At 36.5% G+C, this 18,498-nt stretch overlaps 3 protein-coding genes across 7 annotated transcripts in view; 1 reads left to right on the top strand and 2 right to left on the bottom strand.

Moving 5' to 3' along the window:
• Positions 1-42: 42 nt before the first annotated feature.
• LOC106934925 (cytosolic sulfotransferase 2-like) lies at positions 43-4,514 on the bottom strand. 4 transcript variants are annotated; one of them, XM_015015102.1, is made up of 8 exons: positions 3,322-4,514; positions 1,934-2,072; positions 1,729-1,851; positions 1,431-1,531; positions 1,226-1,352; positions 1,049-1,146; positions 375-549; positions 43-302 (listed from the first exon to the last, which is right to left on the bottom strand). In XM_015015102.1, exons 2-8 carry the CDS (start codon positions 2,070-2,072, stop codon positions 190-192), a joined length of 876 nt encoding a protein of 291 aa, XP_014870588.1. In that variant the 5' UTR covers positions 3,322-4,514; the 3' UTR covers positions 43-189. The 4 variants fall into 4 exon arrangements, with proteins under 4 accessions (XP_014870588.1, XP_014870587.1, XP_014870589.1 ...); XM_015015101.1 differs by having other exon boundaries at positions 3,327-4,514; XM_015015103.1 differs by lacking the exon at positions 3,322-4,514 and adding an exon at positions 2,233-2,871 and having other exon boundaries at positions 1,750-1,851.
• Positions 4,515-4,621: 107 nt separating this feature from the next.
• LOC106934924 (cytosolic sulfotransferase 3-like) lies at positions 4,622-7,885 on the bottom strand. Its single transcript, XM_015015099.1, has 8 exons — positions 7,553-7,885; positions 6,808-6,946; positions 6,550-6,678; positions 5,863-5,963; positions 5,609-5,735; positions 5,115-5,212; positions 4,853-5,027; positions 4,622-4,766 (listed from the first exon to the last, which is right to left on the bottom strand). The coding sequence occupies exons 1-8, from the start codon at positions 7,571-7,573 to the stop codon at positions 4,654-4,656; spliced, it is 903 nt and encodes a 300-aa protein (XP_014870585.1). The 5' UTR covers positions 7,574-7,885; the 3' UTR covers positions 4,622-4,653.
• Positions 7,886-8,834: 949 nt separating this feature from the next.
• The window catches only part of wdr46 (WD repeat domain 46), a 17,774-nt gene continuing 8,110 nt past the window's right edge, over positions 8,835-18,498 (top strand). Inside the window, exons 1-9 of one of the 2 annotated variants that reach the window (XM_015015097.1) lie at positions 8,835-8,927; positions 9,104-9,259; positions 11,321-11,476; positions 12,283-12,363; positions 12,452-12,564; positions 12,664-12,751; positions 14,195-14,256; positions 15,572-15,676; positions 15,775-15,925. In XM_015015097.1, the coding sequence (XP_014870583.1) occupies positions 8,871-8,927; positions 9,104-9,259; positions 11,321-11,476; positions 12,283-12,363; positions 12,452-12,564; positions 12,664-12,751; positions 14,195-14,256; positions 15,572-15,676; positions 15,775-15,925 (969 nt within the window). In that variant the 5' untranslated portion in view covers positions 8,835-8,870. Of the gene's footprint in view, positions 8,928-9,103; positions 9,260-11,032; positions 11,144-11,320; positions 11,477-12,282; positions 12,364-12,451; positions 12,565-12,663; positions 12,752-14,194; positions 14,257-15,571; positions 15,677-15,774; positions 15,926-18,498 lie in introns of those variants that run through there. The other variant, XM_015015098.1, reaches the window with a different exon arrangement.

Here is an 18,498-nt window from a genome sequence, read left to right as displayed (position 1 = left end):
TTTATTGGATGTCTATTTGCCTCAAAGGAGAAATAATTTAAATTCTCTTCCACATTCATTTTACTCAGTTCTAAAGTGCAACAACAGATGCATAATGTGCAAAGAAAACACAGCATGTACATTAAGAAAGGTGAAAACTCCGCAGGAGTTTCTTCCTGTGCTAACAACGTGAGGCTTTAGACAAGGTCCTTAAATTTCATTGCGAAAGACGAGAGCAGTGTTCTTCATTTTGTTCTTGAAGTCTTCTTCAAACTGTTCATTCTGGGAGACTGTGAAATGGTTCTTCCAGTCTCCTACTCTTCCTGGAAATAAGGAGTTGAATCAGTGATAAAACTAGTGAAAATGTCTGATCTTTAAAAAAGATTTTTACAGACCTTTCCTCATGAAAGGAGATACACTTTGATTCATCATTGGGACAGTGGAGAAGTTGGTTACTTTGTTTTGTTTCATATTGTCAAACGTCACTTTAGCTTGGACAAGTTCCCTTTGCTCAGCTGTTGGAGACAAGCCCAGAAAAGAACAAAGTCTGCTGATTTCCTGTCCAGAGTCCTAAAAATGATTAAAGACAACATGTTAAAAGAAAGAAACTGAAGCCAAGTACAATTATTACAACAACTGTCTGTAGGACAATTCATAAATTACATTAGACGGAAAAAAAAATTACAAAAACATTTTTAATAAAAGGATTTGCCCCTTGTTCAACACACCAGGATCAAAAGGCTGAGTTAACACATTAGCACAGTATTTCTCAACCCTGGTCTTCAACGCCCTCCTGCTCTGCATGTTTTAGATGTGCCTCTATTCCAGAACAGCTGATTCAAATGATTGCATGACCATCAAGTACTGCAGAAGCCTGTTAATCACCCAGAGATACAATTCAGGTGTGTGGCAGAAGGGAAATACCTAAAACGTGCAGGACAGGGGGCCGGTGAGGACCAGGGTTGAGAAACACTGCATTAGCATGAAGTCCAGCTGTTCTTTCAGAAATGGAAAGGAGGCCATTTCAAACTGTAGGCCTGCTTGTCGTTTTAAGCACAACTCCCCTTACCTCAATCAAGTCTTCATAGAACATGTAGTGAAGATTAGAATAAGTCTGCTTCTGGTCCCACCAGGTATTCACATGCTCATACCACGATCCAAACACAACTGGAAGCATAGAAGGTGTTTGCTCACATGTTGGATGGAAGTTATATATTCTGCTGTGGCTCTCTAACATTGTACCTACCCTTTCCCTGCATGAAGTTTTGCAGAAAGCAGCTCCAGTCCCCTGGTTCTGGCAGAACACGGTTCATACGTCCAAAATGGAAATAGGAAACCGCGCTGTCTTTTGCATTACGTGCCACATATACAATCTGTTAAGACATAAACAACAATTTAGATTTCTTCTGTTGGTTTCCTGAATTGTGCATGTGTGTTGCATGTCGTTTTACCCTGCTGCGTTGCTCCCAGAAGGATTTTGGCACAAACTGAACTGGTAGATGGGTTTTAATGAGACGAGGAGCAGTGGGGAGCTGGTCTGCCAAATCTTTACCTTGGGAGATGGATACGATTGCAGTTGATGACATACACAACTTGACATGTTTAGATTCAGCAGCTTAGCATGGCTCATTAAAAAAAAAAAAAAAAAAGGATCCTTTTGACAACAGATCCTTAACCCACAAGAATAAAGATTCAATTGGATTATAATGCAAAAAGATGTACAAATGTGTGTGTTGTCTAGGATTAAACCTTTAGGTCGAGAAGGCTCACTGATCTCCAGGAAAGGCACTCTTTCTTGCAGAGGAACAGAAGAACGACAGTCTGCTTCCCCAAAGTAGAGAAGATCCAGGATGTAGGAAACCCATGTGGTTCCTGGGATGGAAACATTTTCAATTACAAAACATAAATATAATACAATGAAATTAAAGTAATTATTGTCCCTACTTGAGCTCACCTGCTTTAGGGTAAGTAGCTATTAGAATATCATCTGGCCTTGCCTTGAAGCTCTGAATATTCTCCCAGTTGTCAGTGAAGTATTTGGTCATGGAGACTCCATGGAAGTCAAACAAAGTTGGACGAGGCGGCAACTCCATCTATGAATACCATTAAAGATTTATTTTATTCTCATTATGTCTTAAATAAATAGAGATGTTTCAGACCACATTCAGCAGTGAAAGACCATCCTCAAAAAGTAGAACTCCAAAATTAAGAACATCTGTTAAGCAAATAATGCTGTGAGAAGTTTTTGCTCACCTACAAATTTATATTGCAGTTGCCTTTTTGTCATTCTTATTAAATGTTTCTGTTGTGTATTGTAAGTTTAAAGCAGGATCAACGTACAAACAAGACTTCTGAACTGTCAAAGAATGCATGATTAAAAGAGACCACTGAGAGTGCAACAGAACAGCAGGGAACAGCTAGAGCAAGAAGGAGCCAGTGAGGACAGAAAAAGATTTAACCCTTGTGTCCAGAAATGGGGTCCAACCGACCCCACACACGTAAAACTTGTATCATTTTCCACAGTCCTCTACGTTTGCCTCTGACCTCGCATGCACAAGGGTTAAACGAGAAGCAGAAGCGACAAAGAGACCAAATTAGCTTATCAGATGACAATGGAAAGCAGCTGAATGAAAGTGGAGGGAAAAAAAAGCAAATCAGGGGATTAGATCAGCTGAGAAGGACAGCAGACTGAGGAAAGAGGTGACAGACTGACAAAACAGAGAGAACTTAGGGGGAAAAACCTGAAGGAAGCAAGATTAAAGTACAATCAATGAGAATAAATGAACCAACACAAGGAATAAATTAAAATGGAAAGACATAAGCAAATAACCAGAACTTGAACACACAAGTAACAGTTTCGGATGATCACATATTAAGATTAGACAAAAATAATAATAATAATGTGAGTAATTACAATACACCGTTTCAAATTATGATTTCATTAATTACACTTTCTTTGTCTTTCAAGACTCAGTACTATGTTATGAAAACAAATGTCCTCCTAGGGATAATGAAGCCTAATGTCTAAACTCTAAATGTTCTCATTTAGACTATTTCTAAACCACACTCATTTAAACAGATGAATGTGGATATTGAAACATAAAACCTAATTAAAATTTGCTCTGTCTTCTGATCATTTTGCATTATGTTGCTGGCAGTGTTTGGTTATTCTCATTCTCAGTCTCCAGATGGTCAATTAAATGTGTGACCCAAGCTTTCGGATTTTTATCTCTGTGAGCACATAGAGTTTTTACAAAACTGTCGGTCGATGTTCCTGTTCATCAGTTCATTTACACTATGACATTATATGTTCATCTTTAAGTAGAATAAAGCCAAACTTACCTTACCTTCTTACTGTGTAGTCATATGAGGATCTTCTGAACTACAGTGATTAGTTTGTTGTGTAATATTCAGGGTGACATCTTGCACAACTTCCTCAGTTTCAATAGAGCATTTGTCGTCTTGGTGACTCGAACAAGGTCTGATGTTCTTGCTTAAGAAATAGTTCTGTCATTAATCTTCAGGCTTTTATTCATGTGGTGGTTTTGTGTTATTCTTTTGTTCATTTATTTTGGTTTTGGCTTTTTGTTTCTTTGCAGATCACAGTTTATTTTTGGTAATTTGTCTTCCCCTTTCCTTGATTTGCTTCTCGTTTTCCCGTCATTCTCTTTTCTGAGGTTCATTGTCATCTTTTTGTTCGCTGTTTGACCCATTCTTCAACCCTGTCATGCTCTTTGTAGTTACTGTTCTCTCATGTTTACTTGTTGGCATTTATCCACCTTTCTTTCATGTTTAGATTTCTAAATGTGGTCTCTCTAGCTTCTTGTGTTTCTCCAAAAGTAGCGGTATTTAAACCTTTCATCATCAGTTTCCTTACTTAGCAGTCCATGAGGGTGTGGGGGTTTCCTCTTTGTAAATGAACTGAGTAAACAGTCACAGCACTTCCCACTGCAGCCAAGTTCGTCCATTTACACTCACAGATCCCACACAACCATATACCAAGACTCAGATCAGTAGTCAGCTTAGGGTACAGGAAAGTGTAATGTCATAGAAAGAACTGACCATTGAGGATTAAATTCATACTCTTGTCCGTATTGGTCCCAACTGAATTTGGGTAACTGAACATGATAACTTCATCTTGCACAAGTTGTTTTTCTTTAGGGATTTTGATGAGTTCAATAAACAGCTACTTTGTTAGATTATAATAAATACAGAACTGTTTCATCCGATTATTGTTTTACCAAAACTGAATTTGTTTTGTTGTCTTTCAAACATCACAAATCTATATATACATATATTAAAAAAAAAACATGATAGCTTTAACATTTTTAATTTACATAATTTTACATAATTTCCAGAACAGCATGACAATAAGAGTCCCAGTAATAGTTATAAGATCTGTTTGAAATGAATTACAAATATTAACATCACATAGAAAAAAAATATAGCCATCATCTCTTTGGGAAATGCAATATTTTTATTCATTTTAAAATCTAAAAAATGAAATCTGATGGTTGTTATTTAAATATTACAAAATAATTATATTGTTTAAAATTAGTACAAAATAGGCTTATGTTCATTTTTTCTTTACATTTCAAGGTTACATTACTATTCCTATTTGATAATAAAAATCTCTTTTTTTTTCATTGCAGTTGTGTTTGTCATCTATTTTTGTCAGAGTTCACAGCGGAAATGCAGGGCAGGGTCCTTCATCTTTCTCTTGTAGTCTGCATCAAACTCTTCGTTCTGTGCCACAGTGAAGTAATTCTTCCAGTCACCAACTTTTCCTGCAGAAATACAGGCATAAGTTGACTGCACTGGTGTTTGGAAGTTGATTGTGACATCTCTTACAACATGAACTTATTCATCAAACCTTTTCTCATGAAGGGAGACACCTTGAAATCCATGACTGGCAGTGTGGAGTAGTTGGCCATCTTGTTCTTTTTCATGTTGTCAAACTGCACTCCAGTTCTGATCATTTCCTTCTCCTCAGCAGAGGGAGTCAATCCGATAAAGGAGCAGAGTTTCTCTATTTCCCGTCCAGTGTCCTGCAAACATGATCAGAAGTCATCCATGTTTCATCACCTTTTAGGTGTAAAATAAGGAGAAATCTGTGAAAGATTAAAACAAATTACCTCAATCATATCTTCGTAGAACATGTAGTGGATGTTTGAATGGGTTTGTGTCTTCTTCCACCAGTTGGTCACATGGTCATACCAGGAGCCAAACACCACTGGATGGTAGATTAACAGTAGAAGGCAGGCTTATTGTGGAGGAATTGTGTATATCATCCAGAAGAAAATGCACCTTCTTTAAATTGAAGTCTTTACAAACTTATAAGACCATCTTAAAGTAAGAAAAATGACTCTCATTTATTGAATAAAAATAAGCCAAATACAGACAAAACTTGTGGAAACAATTTATAGAATTAAAAGGAAATAGTCACCTGTATGCTGGATGCCAATTACATCAGTTTACATCCTTTTCAACCAACCCAAGATATTGATATTTTATTTTTAACAATGTTTGGTGTCTCTTTTGCAGGTACATAGAATGCATGGATGGAAAGGCTTGCAATATGGACGTTATTAAAGTATGAACACATAGAAGGCGATGATTTCATACATACTGTCTCCCTCCATGAATCTCTGGAAAAAGCTGTTCCAGTCTCCAGCTGCAGGTTGGACATTGTTCATGCAGTCGAAGTGGTAATAAGACACCATGTTGTCTTTTGCATTGCGGGCTACATAGATCATCTACCAAAGAAACAGACGTTTGTAAAAAAAATGTACCATTGCTGTGAGAAAATAAATATCAGCACCGTTCAGTATTTCAACTCGTTCTGGTCATGTTAAGAAAATGCAAACAGTAAAGCCTCATTACCCGGCAGTTCTGCTCCCAGAATGACTTTGGTACAAATTGAACAGGAAAATGGGTTTTGATGAGTCGAGGGGTGGTAGGAAGCTTATCTGCCTGGTCTTTTCCTGTATAAGCATACAAACAAAAAAATGCATAAAGATGTCTTCTTCTGCTGCTTTGCTTTTTGCACTAATTTCTCAGTGTGGGCTGCTTAAACCCTTCTGTCAGGTAGTACCAAATCACTGACAGAAGGGGGTGAAACAAATACAAAAGCCTACTCAATAACAAGAGGAGTCCATGTATAAAAATGTAATCTGATCAGGGGGGCAAAAGCATAAAATCTGTACTGAAACAGCATAGTGCATACCAGATTGATCTGACAATACTGGCAAAACCAGAAGGGCTACTTATAATGGGGAGGATATTACTGGGAGGTCGGAGGTCAATGACCTAAAATAGGAAGACATTGCAAAGAAACACCTGGGAAACAACTAATGAATGCAGCAAAACATCGGTATAAATAAAAGCATCACTAAATAGGAAACACAACTAAGCTAAAACAAAAAGAGCAACAAAAAAACAAGACACTCTAAAAACATCAAACTGAAGTGACAAACAAACACAAGTCCTACAGATTACGATGTTTTATGATGTGCAGTTGGAAGTTTAAAGTGAGGCTATTATACGTGAAGAATGCATCTTTTCTTTGACCTGACAACAAGTTTGGGATGGACATCTCCAAAAAAGGCACTCTCTCATAGATGGGGAGTGAAGTCAGACGCTCCGGAGACGTCTTGCCAAAATACAGCAAGTCAAGGATTTGAGAGACCCATGTGGTCCCTGAGGAGACGAAGAGAGGCAGATATGATTAATGACCCACACACACACACCTACACACCTACACACACACACACACACACACAGAAATCTGTGATTGATAAAACACATGTAAAGATTATGTAGACTTGCCTGCTTTTGGATATGTTGCTATTAGTATATCATCTGGTCTGGCCTGAAAATTTTGGACATTTTCCCAGTTTGCTGTGAAAATAGGAATCATTGCGACTCCATGGAAATCAAACAGCTTTGGCCGGGAAGACACATCCATCTTTGATAAAGGAAAGTAAAAACTGACATCAAACCATTAAAGTTAAAGAGAGGTTAAAGTCCTTGTCAAATGCCGTTTGACTAGAGACAGCTTTTTATTTCTCTTTCTCACTGTTTGCGTTTTAATGATGTTTTTTTTTTAACTCTTTCTCACATGCTGTTTTTATTTTAATTATGTAAAGCACTTTGAAATGCCTTGCTGCTGAAATGTGCTATACAAATAAAATTTGATTAATTGATTGAAGATGAGAAAGAATCAGATTTGCATTATGACCAAGAAACTCAAGATTTTACAAAAAAAAAAAAAAAAAACTTTCAAGGAAGCAAATGGATCAAATGTTTTGTGTAGTATTCAGTGAGAACGCCTGAGGCTACATAGTTTAGTGAAAGCTCTAGAGGCACTGAGAAAAGAATGGAGTGGGAGTTCAACTCTTTGCTGAAATCATTAAATCCACTCACAGTCCTGTGTTCATTTAAAGCAACATCCTCAAATAAGCAATCTTTTCACTTCACAAGAGCTTAAAAGAGCTGAACTCCATAAGATTGCAATGTTAAAAGAGGAAGTCGCAGAAGGACAAACTAAGAAAACCAGCAAGAAATCACATACCTTGCTGAAATCGAGAGACATGCTGCAACTGGACTTGGTCTGCCTTTCCTTCCTGGAGTTTCCTGTTTGTACTGGAGAGCTGATCGGCGCTCTGCTTTTCAAATTACATAACTCTTCACTGTTAGCATAGTCGCTCTTCCTGAATAGGTTTCAACTTCCAGCTGCTCCTCATTGCAACATGTTTGAACTTTTACCTTTATGTTTTCTCAGTTACAAGTGAAGTTCATAAATTGAAAAAGCCTTTAAAACTCCAAAGCTTCATGTCTTCTGACATAATAAAGAATACATTTGATCAATAAAATGTCTTAACTTTATGACAGATAAATATGTGCTCAGATTTAGAAGAATGCATGAAAAACTTGTTTTTTTTTTTTGTTTTTTTCTCACCAAAACTGAGCATAACTGAAATGTGGTTTGTGTAAATCAATACTGGAACAATTTTTTGTTTTCTGATTCTTTCTGGGTTTATTTATGTTAGTAAGCTATACTTTATTCCAGGTGTTGAGTTTCTTTATTATTTAATGTGTTCTGTTATTTATGTATTTATTTTTTTATTTATCCTCTTATCATGGTATTAGGCATTTTGTTTAGTTAACCTTCCTGTGTGTTATCTGTGTTAAGTTTCCTTCTCTCAGTCCTCTCTCACAGCTATTCAACATTCCCCTGATTACACTCACCTGTTCCCATGTCAGGATGTCATGTCTCTTCTGTGTTTATGTTCACTGGTTTTCCCATTGTTTCCTGGCTATTTTCATTTCCTGTTGTCTCTGTGCCTTCCCTTTGATTTTTGTTATTTTTATTATTAAAGTTGTCAATTCACCAAACTACTTTCAAGCTCTTATTTGTATTTTGGCCCTTCTTCAACAAAACAACCCATGACAGAATCATTTAAAAATGAAATAGATTCTATTAATATATTAATGTTGCTTTTAAATATTTTACATATTTTGCATTGAAAATATTAATATTTTTTCAATGTAGAAAGTTTGTTGTTTACAACAAAAACAAAAAAACATTACGACAATCATGTGAAATCTAAGCAACATTAATTTGTGAATAGTGGAGTGTAAGTAAAGCAGGGTGTAAGTTTGGCAAAGATCTAATGTTAAAAAAAAAGAAATAAATGTAATTTATTTACAATATTCTGCTTTTCTAATTCGAAGGATTATATATTACACGCTGAAATATTACATTATTTGCGAAAATGTGCAAAAAAAAAAAATAAATAAAAATCAAGAAATAGAAAAATAAACAAGAAATCCGGAAGTGATGAAGCAGAAGTGACGCAACAGGAACTTCAAAAACGTACACAACAAACATGGCGTCTCCCAGCGAGGCAGATGTGAATGTTTCACACGTGGAAAAAAAGAAAAAGGTATGAATTAATTTGTATTCTTTGAGGGTTTTTTTTTTCTTTTTTTTAATGAAACCCCACAATAGCAGCAAATTAGACCCTGCCGGCCCCGTTTCAGTGTTGAAATGAATGTTTTAAACTGTATGTTGTTGTATGTTAATGCTGTTAAACTGCCGCTCTTTGGTCATTTCCACCAGCGTCCAGTTCGTTACTGGCAGGGGACAGAAGGCAAAACGAAAGATGACAACAAAACTGAAGGACAACCTGAGCAGCAGAAGAGGCAACAGAATCGAATAAAAAAGAAAAGGAAGCGAGATGAACAGCCGGATGGTGGGAAGAAAGTCATATCGAGGGTGAGAGCATGCAAAACTAGCTGAGATCAGCCCATTTAGAATCCTTTTATCATCAACGTGTGCAAAAATGCTTCAAATAAATAGTTTTCGTTGTTACAGAAGGTGACATTATTAATAGTTAATACTGATGAAGAAGGATAACGTTATAAGCTGTAGACCCAGAATTGTTTGTGCCTCCTGTGCTGTGGTTTCTTGTACAAAGATGTTGGCAACATATCCTTTAGACTGTGAATTAAGTAAGTCAAAGCTTTTTGTCCAGTACATCCCAAAAATGCTGGACAAGATCGCGATCTGGGAAATTTGGTGGATACGACAGTTTCTCAAGCCCAATGTTACTGTACAATGTTTGCACTGCTCAAGGAGTGCTGTCTCTCTGAGAGGATGTCTGGTCTGCAGCAGCGCTCAAGTTGGTGGTAACACTGAAGGTTTTCCATCACAACATTGTTCAAAGTATTTTACTGCCTCTGGTAGGATTTTCATTAAATTGAATGGACGTGTGAAGGTGTTTTTTTTAATTTATTTTTTTATTTCAACAATCATTTTCACACTTTACCCAACAAACGGATATTATTGAATAGTTTTTTTTTTTTCTTTAAACTTTTGTTTCTTCGACTGGAGATCAAGTTAACCAGGGTTGAATAAAACTGCTAAATTATTCCTGTTAGCCGAACATAGTTGGTTATTTTAACCATTAAATAAACACTTCATTTTTGTTTGTGAAGCACGTTTGCTGCTTCAATGTTGGATTATTTGATGATGTTTACATGGTTTTAATGCCTTTTGTTGAGAATACTGTAAAGTTTATGCAAACTTTATTTATTAACAGCGACTTCTTTTCTTCATCAATCCTGTCTCGTTCTACTCTGTCATAAAGGTGTTCCAGCTTCAGGGCTAAACACTGTGTGTTGATAGCCCCTTCTTACTTGATCGGTGCTTTGAGGTTGTCTGGTCTGTTTGATTTATTGGCTTTTTGAGTAGTTTCCTGACTGGTCTCTTATTACCTGAACCGCTTCATTTTCACTCTTACCTTGTGGCGTGCAGCTCCATCATGTTTGAAAAAAGCTTTATACTAATTTGTTCCTGGATATTTGGCAAGATTTGTCTTAGAACATGTTCAGGACGGGCATTACACTGGACTCCTGGTAGCTTCCGCCTTTGATTCTCCAGACAAGCCTTTTCCTAGATGCCCCCAAACAGTCTGAAGGGGTTTCTTTGGAGAAAAATGTCTCTTCAAGGTCTTCTGCATTCTTGCAAATTTTAGATTTTTGAAGCTCAGAAATCTCCTTGTATTCTCCATAAAATCTCCCAGAGCAATACCACAAGTTCTGAGTCTGTTGGTGGAAATGTATTCCTTTTTTTCCCCCATATTCAGTAGCCCAGTACACAGTCGTAGTTATAAGCTTTGCATGCCAAAGTAACAGGAATAAATGAAACAACTGTATTATCGAGAGGGAAAAAAAACAGCTTCTGATTGTTCAGAATGTCCATCTTAAGCCTGAATCTGCATTCAGTCTTTTTATAGTTTGGTTGGTTAAACAACCGCATCCCTGCAGAATATAAGACAGTATTTAATATTTTCTTAGAATGAAGTGACTTCTTTATGTCACTAGAGTTTACGAGAAACATTTTCAAGCACCATTCCTTTCTGGAGGTAATACTCTAATTCGAAGGATTTTATATTACACGCTGAAAAATTACATTATTTGCGAAAATGTGCCAAAAAATAAATAAATAAAAATCAAGAAATAGAAAAATAATTAACAAGAAATCCGGAAATGATGAAGCAGAAGTGACGCAACAGGAACTTCAAAAACGTACACAACAAACATGGCGTCTCCCAGCGAGGCAGATGTGAATGTTTCACACGTGGAAAAAAAGAAAAAGGTATGAATTAATTTGTATTCTTTGAGGGGTTTTTTTTTTCTTTTTTTTAATGAAACCCCACAATAGCAGCAAATTAGACCCTGCCGGCCCCGTTTCAGTGTTGAAATGAATGCTTTAAACTGTATGTTGTTGTATGTTAATGCTGTTAAACTGCCGCTCTTTGGTCATTTCCACCAGCGTCCAGTTCGTTACTGGCAGGGGACAGAAGGCAAAACGAAAGATGACAACAAAACTGAAGGACAACCTGAGCAGCAGAAGAGGCAACAGAATCGAATAAAAAAGAAAAGGAAGCGAGATGAACAGCCGGATGGTGGGAAGAAAGTCATATCGGGGGTAAGAGCATGAAAAGCTAACTGAGATTAAACAACCGCATCCCTGCAGAATATAAGTCAGTATTTAATATTTTCTTAGAATGAAGTGACTTCTTTATGTCACTGGAGTTTACGAGAAATATTTTCTGGAGGAAACATTCTGCTTTTCTAATCAAATCAGACTGACATGATAGATGGCTGAAATGATGCCTTCAGATAATTTTTAACAGGGCTAAAATCTATTGTATATTAGGTTTATGTTATTAAGTTAGCCTTCTTTAACTTCGTTATTACAAATCTGGTTCTGGATTATTTAAGCTGAGAGACTTGGTAACATTTCTATCTCAGCAACAAGGTTTTATTAAACAAGTTGCTTCTAGCCGATAACTGCTGAAGTTTCTTAATAATCTCTTTATCATCTCTTGTCTTTTATGTCATGTTAAACAAGACATAGACTGAGTGTATGGTATTTAGGTAATTAGCTCATACTTAGCCAGGCATTTTTTTGCAATTTGCATAATGCATACAATAATATTACAGTAATAATCAATTTGCAATATACTGTGCAGCCCTAATACATGCAAAGTAGTTAGGTAATTTATTATAACCTTGTTACTGACTGGCTGTTGCCATCAGTTTATTACTCAACTATCCCATAAATACTGTGGAAAAAGCTGCTAATGATTGAAATTTACTATAAAGATTATGCCTAACTGAACATCCTGAAACGATGTTGTAGCAACAAAGGCTCTACAATATTTGTACCCCCCATTTTGTCTTAATTTATAAAGACATAATTTTATAACTTTGTAAATAATTGTCTTTCAGAAATCCGACCCTTTCCCCGGGCCTCCTCCTATCCCGAAAGACAAGCTGGAGAAATTCAAGAGAAAAGGCAAAATTCAGAAGGTAAGCACCTTTGTGCACAAACTGTTTCCACATTGTGCAGCTGGCTGTCTTTGTAGCTCATCTCTGTACTTCTCTGGTGTCGCTTCAGCCTCTTCAGCATCATTACAAGCTGAAGGACATCATCACTCGCTCAGAGGAAGCTTCAGAAATGGCCCAGAAACAAGCCGCTCGATTTGACCTCCTGCTGCCAGAAGACGCAGGGTAATTTTCTTGGAAAAAAATATGCACTACTTTGTAAAAAAAATAATGCTATATATCTGAAGCCATTTCACTTTAAACCATTTCTCTGTCTGATGTCAGCTTTTTAGAAGGAGATGAAGATGAGGATACGTGCATGATCTCACAGGAGGATATTGCTGATGCTGTGGACATTACATCTGGAGCAAAGGTACAAAGGTTTTACATGAACTATTACTCTAAAGACACTGCAGAAGTAAAGTTCTTTTTTACATATAGAAGTTTGTAGTAGATAACCATAATTTGTTTTTATACCATAACTCATCAAACCAGTATGTTTGTTACGAAAAGACTGTTTAACTTTATTCAATCAGAGGAAATGGTTTAATAATTGGGTAAAATATTTGTAAAAATTTTAAATAATAAATTGCCATCATGCCAAAATATACTGTATAAATTTCAGTGGAAGAGTCACTAGGGGGCACTGGAGAGCTTGACACTTCAATGGCAAAGAGACTTTTTGCACACAAACAAAACACCTACAAAACCGAGTATCTGGTTTTAGTCACCCAGTTTAAAACCAGATATTTGCATATTCTGCATAAAAACAGCACAACCTTTTTATCTCACAGTCTGGTATTGAATTAACCTAAATGTTTCCTGTTTTAGGTCATTTCTGATTATCATTATTTCTGTTTGTTAAATGTCAAAAAGACAAGCGAGTAATTTCTACTTTCTTCACATTCAGAAATGAACATGATTTAAGATCACAATGCATTTAAATTTAGCCGTATGAGAATATAATGTCTTTTTATGCTTCTTCACAACTTTCACGCTAATTAGAGGTACCCATGTGGTTTCCAATATTCTTAAAGAAGCAAGTGTTCCTTGCTCTCACCTAAGGTCCAAAGAAACAGAAATTGAAGAGGTTGGTCCTAATGAGCATCCTTGAATTTGAAAGAGAAATTTAAGAGCTTGCAAGTCCAAAAACACGTGTTTGCCACAACAGGGGCTGGTGAACTTCTCAAAATAAATTGCATCATGAGAGAAGGACATCAGTGTAAATGCTAATGCACCATCTCATGTTAACCAGTAACATGAGATGTTACTGGTTAACATCTCATGTTAACCAGTAACATGAGATGTTACTGGTTAACATCTCATGTTAACCAGTAAGTTGGACATTGACTCTAAGTGTAGTCCCAAAATGTGCTACACAGTAACATGTGGTTGACAAAGTCAGTGTTTTGGAGCAGTCCACCAAAACCCCTGACTTATGTCCCATAGAAAATCTGTCAAGTAAGTTGAAAAAGTGCGTGAGCAAGGTGGCCTACGAATTTGTTTCACCAGTTAGGTCAGCAGTGAGAAATACATGGTCCGACACCCAACATGTCCAGGTTACTTTCTGGAGATGTACCTAAATATCTGAATTTGAAGAAAGATTGAAATCATTTGAGCAGTCTTAACTGACCTAAAACTATGAGGAAACAAGCCATTTGCAATTTATTTTTTTAATTTATTTATTCTCTTTTTTTTTTATCAAACTGTTTCAAGGCCATATGCATTGTACAATACATTTTATTGCACCAAAACCATATTTGCAAAATGGATGGTTTCTGCTACCTCTTAATTATTTTTTTAACTCTCTTTACAGCATTTTAATCTAAAACTGTGTCAGTTCGGTCCATATCGCCTGGATTACAGCAGAACAGGACGGTGAGTATTGACATGCGTACTCGCTGTTGGGCTTATGATTTATGAGACATGATTTATGTTACGTGAACAGGTACAGTAACAAAAGAGCTGCTGACAACATTTTAATTGTCAGCCTGCAGGTATTTATGATTCCTATTCACTTTCTTCCTTACAGTCACCACCATGAGATTTTAAACTAAACAACTCAGTATCTTTTTAGTTAACAAGCATACTAATCATGAAACACAGATGACACCTGCTTTAAAAGCTCAAGCATGCTCGACTTTGCAATTTTGTTTGTTGTATTTGTCACCTCAAAGCTAAACAAATGTAATTTATATTTGGAAAATGCATTTTTTTTCTTTTTTTCTTTTTTGCATATAAGATTAATTATGATTGGACTACTTATCCAATTTTGTGGAAATTCTTTTATAAAGGCCAGATAAAACTGTTCAGAAATGTCCTTTATTCGAAGACAGAAGCATTTCAAGGCTCTGACTCAAATTAGAACCACGACCCTGAAAATGAAGTGGCTCATACCCCTGCTTTACATACTTCACAGTTAACCACATCCTGCCCTTGCACACACACAGATGCATAAAAACTCCTTCCCCCAGGAACAGAAAAAACAACTTCATTCATAGAAACATTATGCATGTTTCTATACATAGAAACATGCATAATGTTTCTATGCATTATGCATGTTTCACATGAGTTTTCACCCATGTGAAAACCCAACGTTTTCACATGGGTGAAAACGTTCAATGTGTGGTTTTCACCCATGTTGTCTGTCCTGTGAGGTGCTTGTGCTTCTTGCACTATGTGTCAACATTCTGCTTGTATGCAAAAATTTACAAAGGAAATAAAACAGATATGTCTATATATCTTATAAATAAGAATGCAGACGTATGTATCAATTCAGCCGTTTCACCAGTCATACAGTAATAAATGGTACAGTAATAAACAGCATGTGGTTATGTTTCAGGGCAATTTTTATTTCTGTTTGTTATTTGGTCCTTTCATCAAACGTTCATATGTAGTTAATGTCTGCTGATGCTGTAAGGGGTTTTTAAGACTGGCTGTTTGGATTTCCTGTGTCAGATTTCACAGGAAGATAAATGTGTTCTGTTAGAAAGACTTAGAAAGCCTTGAAGATATGATTTTGAAGATAAGAATTTATTTATTTATTTTGTTTTGAAAAATCAAATTTAGCATACATTTTTTTTTTTTTCAGAAAGCTTTTTGGTTTCATGTTGGAATTTGAAAGTCATGATGCTTCCTTCGTCCTGATCACGTCCTGATCAATGTTCATGGTGTCGTGTTGTTTTTGCTTCAGCCATCTGCTGCTGGGTGGACGGAGAGGCCATGTAGCTTGTGTAGACTGGCAGTCCAAACAGCTCATGTGTGAGCTAAACGTCATGGAGTCTGTCAATGATGTCAAGTAAGTTTAAAGAAAGAAAAGAAAAACATTTGCACTGTGCACAAATATTCACATTGTGTGTTTCCGAGTCTTACAGAGTTTGGTCTGTGTTTCTTTAGGTGGCTCCACACTGAACACATGTTTGCTGTGGCTCAGAAGAAGTGGCTCCACATCTACGACTCTAACGGGATAGAGCTACACTGCATTCGTAAGTTTAACGACGTCTTACGAATGCAGTTCCTCCCGTACCACTTTCTTCTGGCTACAGCGGTGAGTTTAATCTCCTGCCCATCATTTATTCAAGCTTTATATGTTGGTCCTTGTCTGGATCAGTGGAGATTTGTTTTTCCTTTTTCTATTTTCTAAAGGAAACGTCTAATAAAGCTTCATAAATCTAGTGGATTTATGTTGGTTTATATTACATTGACCTACTTTAGTTTTAATTTGCCAGAACAAACTTTTATCTTATAGGTGGCCTATTTTCCTTCCTCAAACAGGTTATGAATGGTCTATAGGCTATACAAAACTTGTATGTCAATTTCTTTGCTCAAAATCGTTCTTAGATATTAGATATTTTGAGCCCCATTCAGAATGAGCTGTTTTAGGGCCCCTTGTCACTTTAAATCCAAATGTGCTGCTGCTGGCCACGCCCCCCAGCTCAACATTTAAACTTGCACATGAAAATGGCTGCAAGCAGATGCACAATTATTCAACCTTACAGTTTTGAAAAGCAGAAGTTGAGCTTTCTGTGCAAACAACAAAAATGCAGCCAGTGGTTTCTGGATGATAGTCAATAACCCTCCTGCATCCATTGTACAGCACACACAGCGATAAAACCAGCTGACCAAGCTCTGCAGACACCAAAAACATAAATTTACTGGGGTGTGTTTTTTTTTTTTTTTTTTTTAAAGCACTGTTTTTAGAAGCAGTTGAGACCCAACTGGAAGTAAAAACTATTTAAAAAAAAAACATGCAAAACGTGAATTTTGCATACTACATCCACTCTAAATATTTATCCATTAGGATTTAGGTTGTCACTAAAATAAAGGCACCAAAGTTAAATGAATTGTGCTTTAAAGTGTAACACCCCTCTGAAAGCTAAGCACTGACCCTGTCAAATTTCAGAAAATTCCAGCAAAGTGGGTGGAGCCAAGAATCATGGCTGATGACTGTTTGGAGGTTGTGAGTGTAGCTGTGATCAGGACTAAAGAATCACTGTTTTCAACTTATCCACTTTGTCGCTATATTTATGACTTTTTCAGTCTCCCCTTTCTCACAAACAATCAGTGATAAGGCTGTTAATCTGAGTCCTTGAATTTTGACTGAAGAGTTTCATTAACTCAAATCAGGCATTTGTGGTCAGAAACTTCCTTCTGACTTTTGAATGTGTACTTCATGGATCTGCACATGTTCTTTATGGCTTAAGCTGATTGGTTCTACCACTAAATGGTGTGGTTGAAGTCGAACCACCATTTTTACATCTTTTATCCATCTTGAGGGTAGTTACAGAGCCACATGAACCATGAAAGGACAGCGGAGAAATGGGATTACAGAACAGTGATGTAGTGATACAGTATAAAACAAAGACCTCATCAGTAAAGTGACAGCAAAAGGATGAATGGTTGCCTTGAAATTCTCAGTCTCTTTAGGAACATCCTACCCTTTTCGTACACTAGCCCTACAGCACGTCATCACCAGTCTTTTCCCATAGTGCCGTACATCCCTTAGGAGCATTTTAGTTTGCATAGGCTTAACAAACGCTGTTCCACCAGGTGCACCAATTGCTGCTGACAGTAGTCTGGTGGCGCTTTGTGGGGGATGGGTGCTCTGTGGAGTGGGAGGTCAGATGAGGACTGAGAAAAAGTGCTTCCTATCCACAAGCGTTTAGACACACCCGCATGGCTGCCATGGGAGATTCAAGGCTTCATCAAACATGCATGAAATGATTCAAAGCAACACTTTTGGTATGGTGCAATAACATTAAAACACGAAGCTTAAAAAAGTTGATTATACCCGGCCCTCTCCCTCCTTACGAGTGCAGTACGTAGTTTTTACAAAATATGTTTCTTAAAACTGCCATGACAGTATGGTATGAGACAGATACTCTGTGAAAAAAAAATCTATCTCCTCCCAGTGTGACTATTGTAGTCTACAAAAATGCACAGCACCCGGTCAAAAACAATCAGTCACAGCCAGGAGGAGTGTATTAGTTTTGTCAATCATCCTTGTGTACTCGCTTCTAAATTTGCTGGTGGAGACACAACTTACCTTTACAGATAAAAAACGTTTTTCCATCGTCATTGGTGGCCTTGCTAGCTAGCCTTAGTTTTTGTGGCTGGCTAAATTATGGTGAACCAGCTATAGGGTAAGCAGAGAGTAACTTTTATTAAAATATGTTTTGACATATTTGCTGAAACTGTCATTATGCCGTGACAGTATCATATAAGACAGATAATCTATTAAAAACATCTAGCTCTTCTGGGATCTGCAGAAGTACAAACCTTGATCAGAAACAACCAATCAGCCAGGAGGAAGGCCGTATTGATATATATCAATCATGCTACTCACACTACTCATACACCTCATATGCATGTTAGAGAAGAAACAAGTGTATCCATAGCAACACATGCAGAAAAATTAGAGCAAGCAAAAATTAATTCCAGTTAATAAAAAAAGATAGCACTGTTTTTTTTTTGTTTTTTTTTTTGTTTTGTTTTGTTTTATTTATATATATATATATATATATATATATATGTGTATATATATATATATATATATATATATATATATATATATATATATATATATATATATATATATATATATATATATATATATATATA

Source organism: Poecilia latipinna, unplaced genomic scaffold, assembly GCF_001443285.1.
Source record: "Poecilia latipinna isolate Pla-1442-1.1 unplaced genomic scaffold, P_latipinna-1.0 Scaffold1881, whole genome shotgun sequence".
In the NCBI taxonomy this organism is placed as follows: domain Eukaryota; kingdom Metazoa; phylum Chordata; class Actinopteri; order Cyprinodontiformes; family Poeciliidae; genus Poecilia; species Poecilia latipinna.
This window is presented reverse-complemented; position numbering and strand designations above follow the sequence as displayed.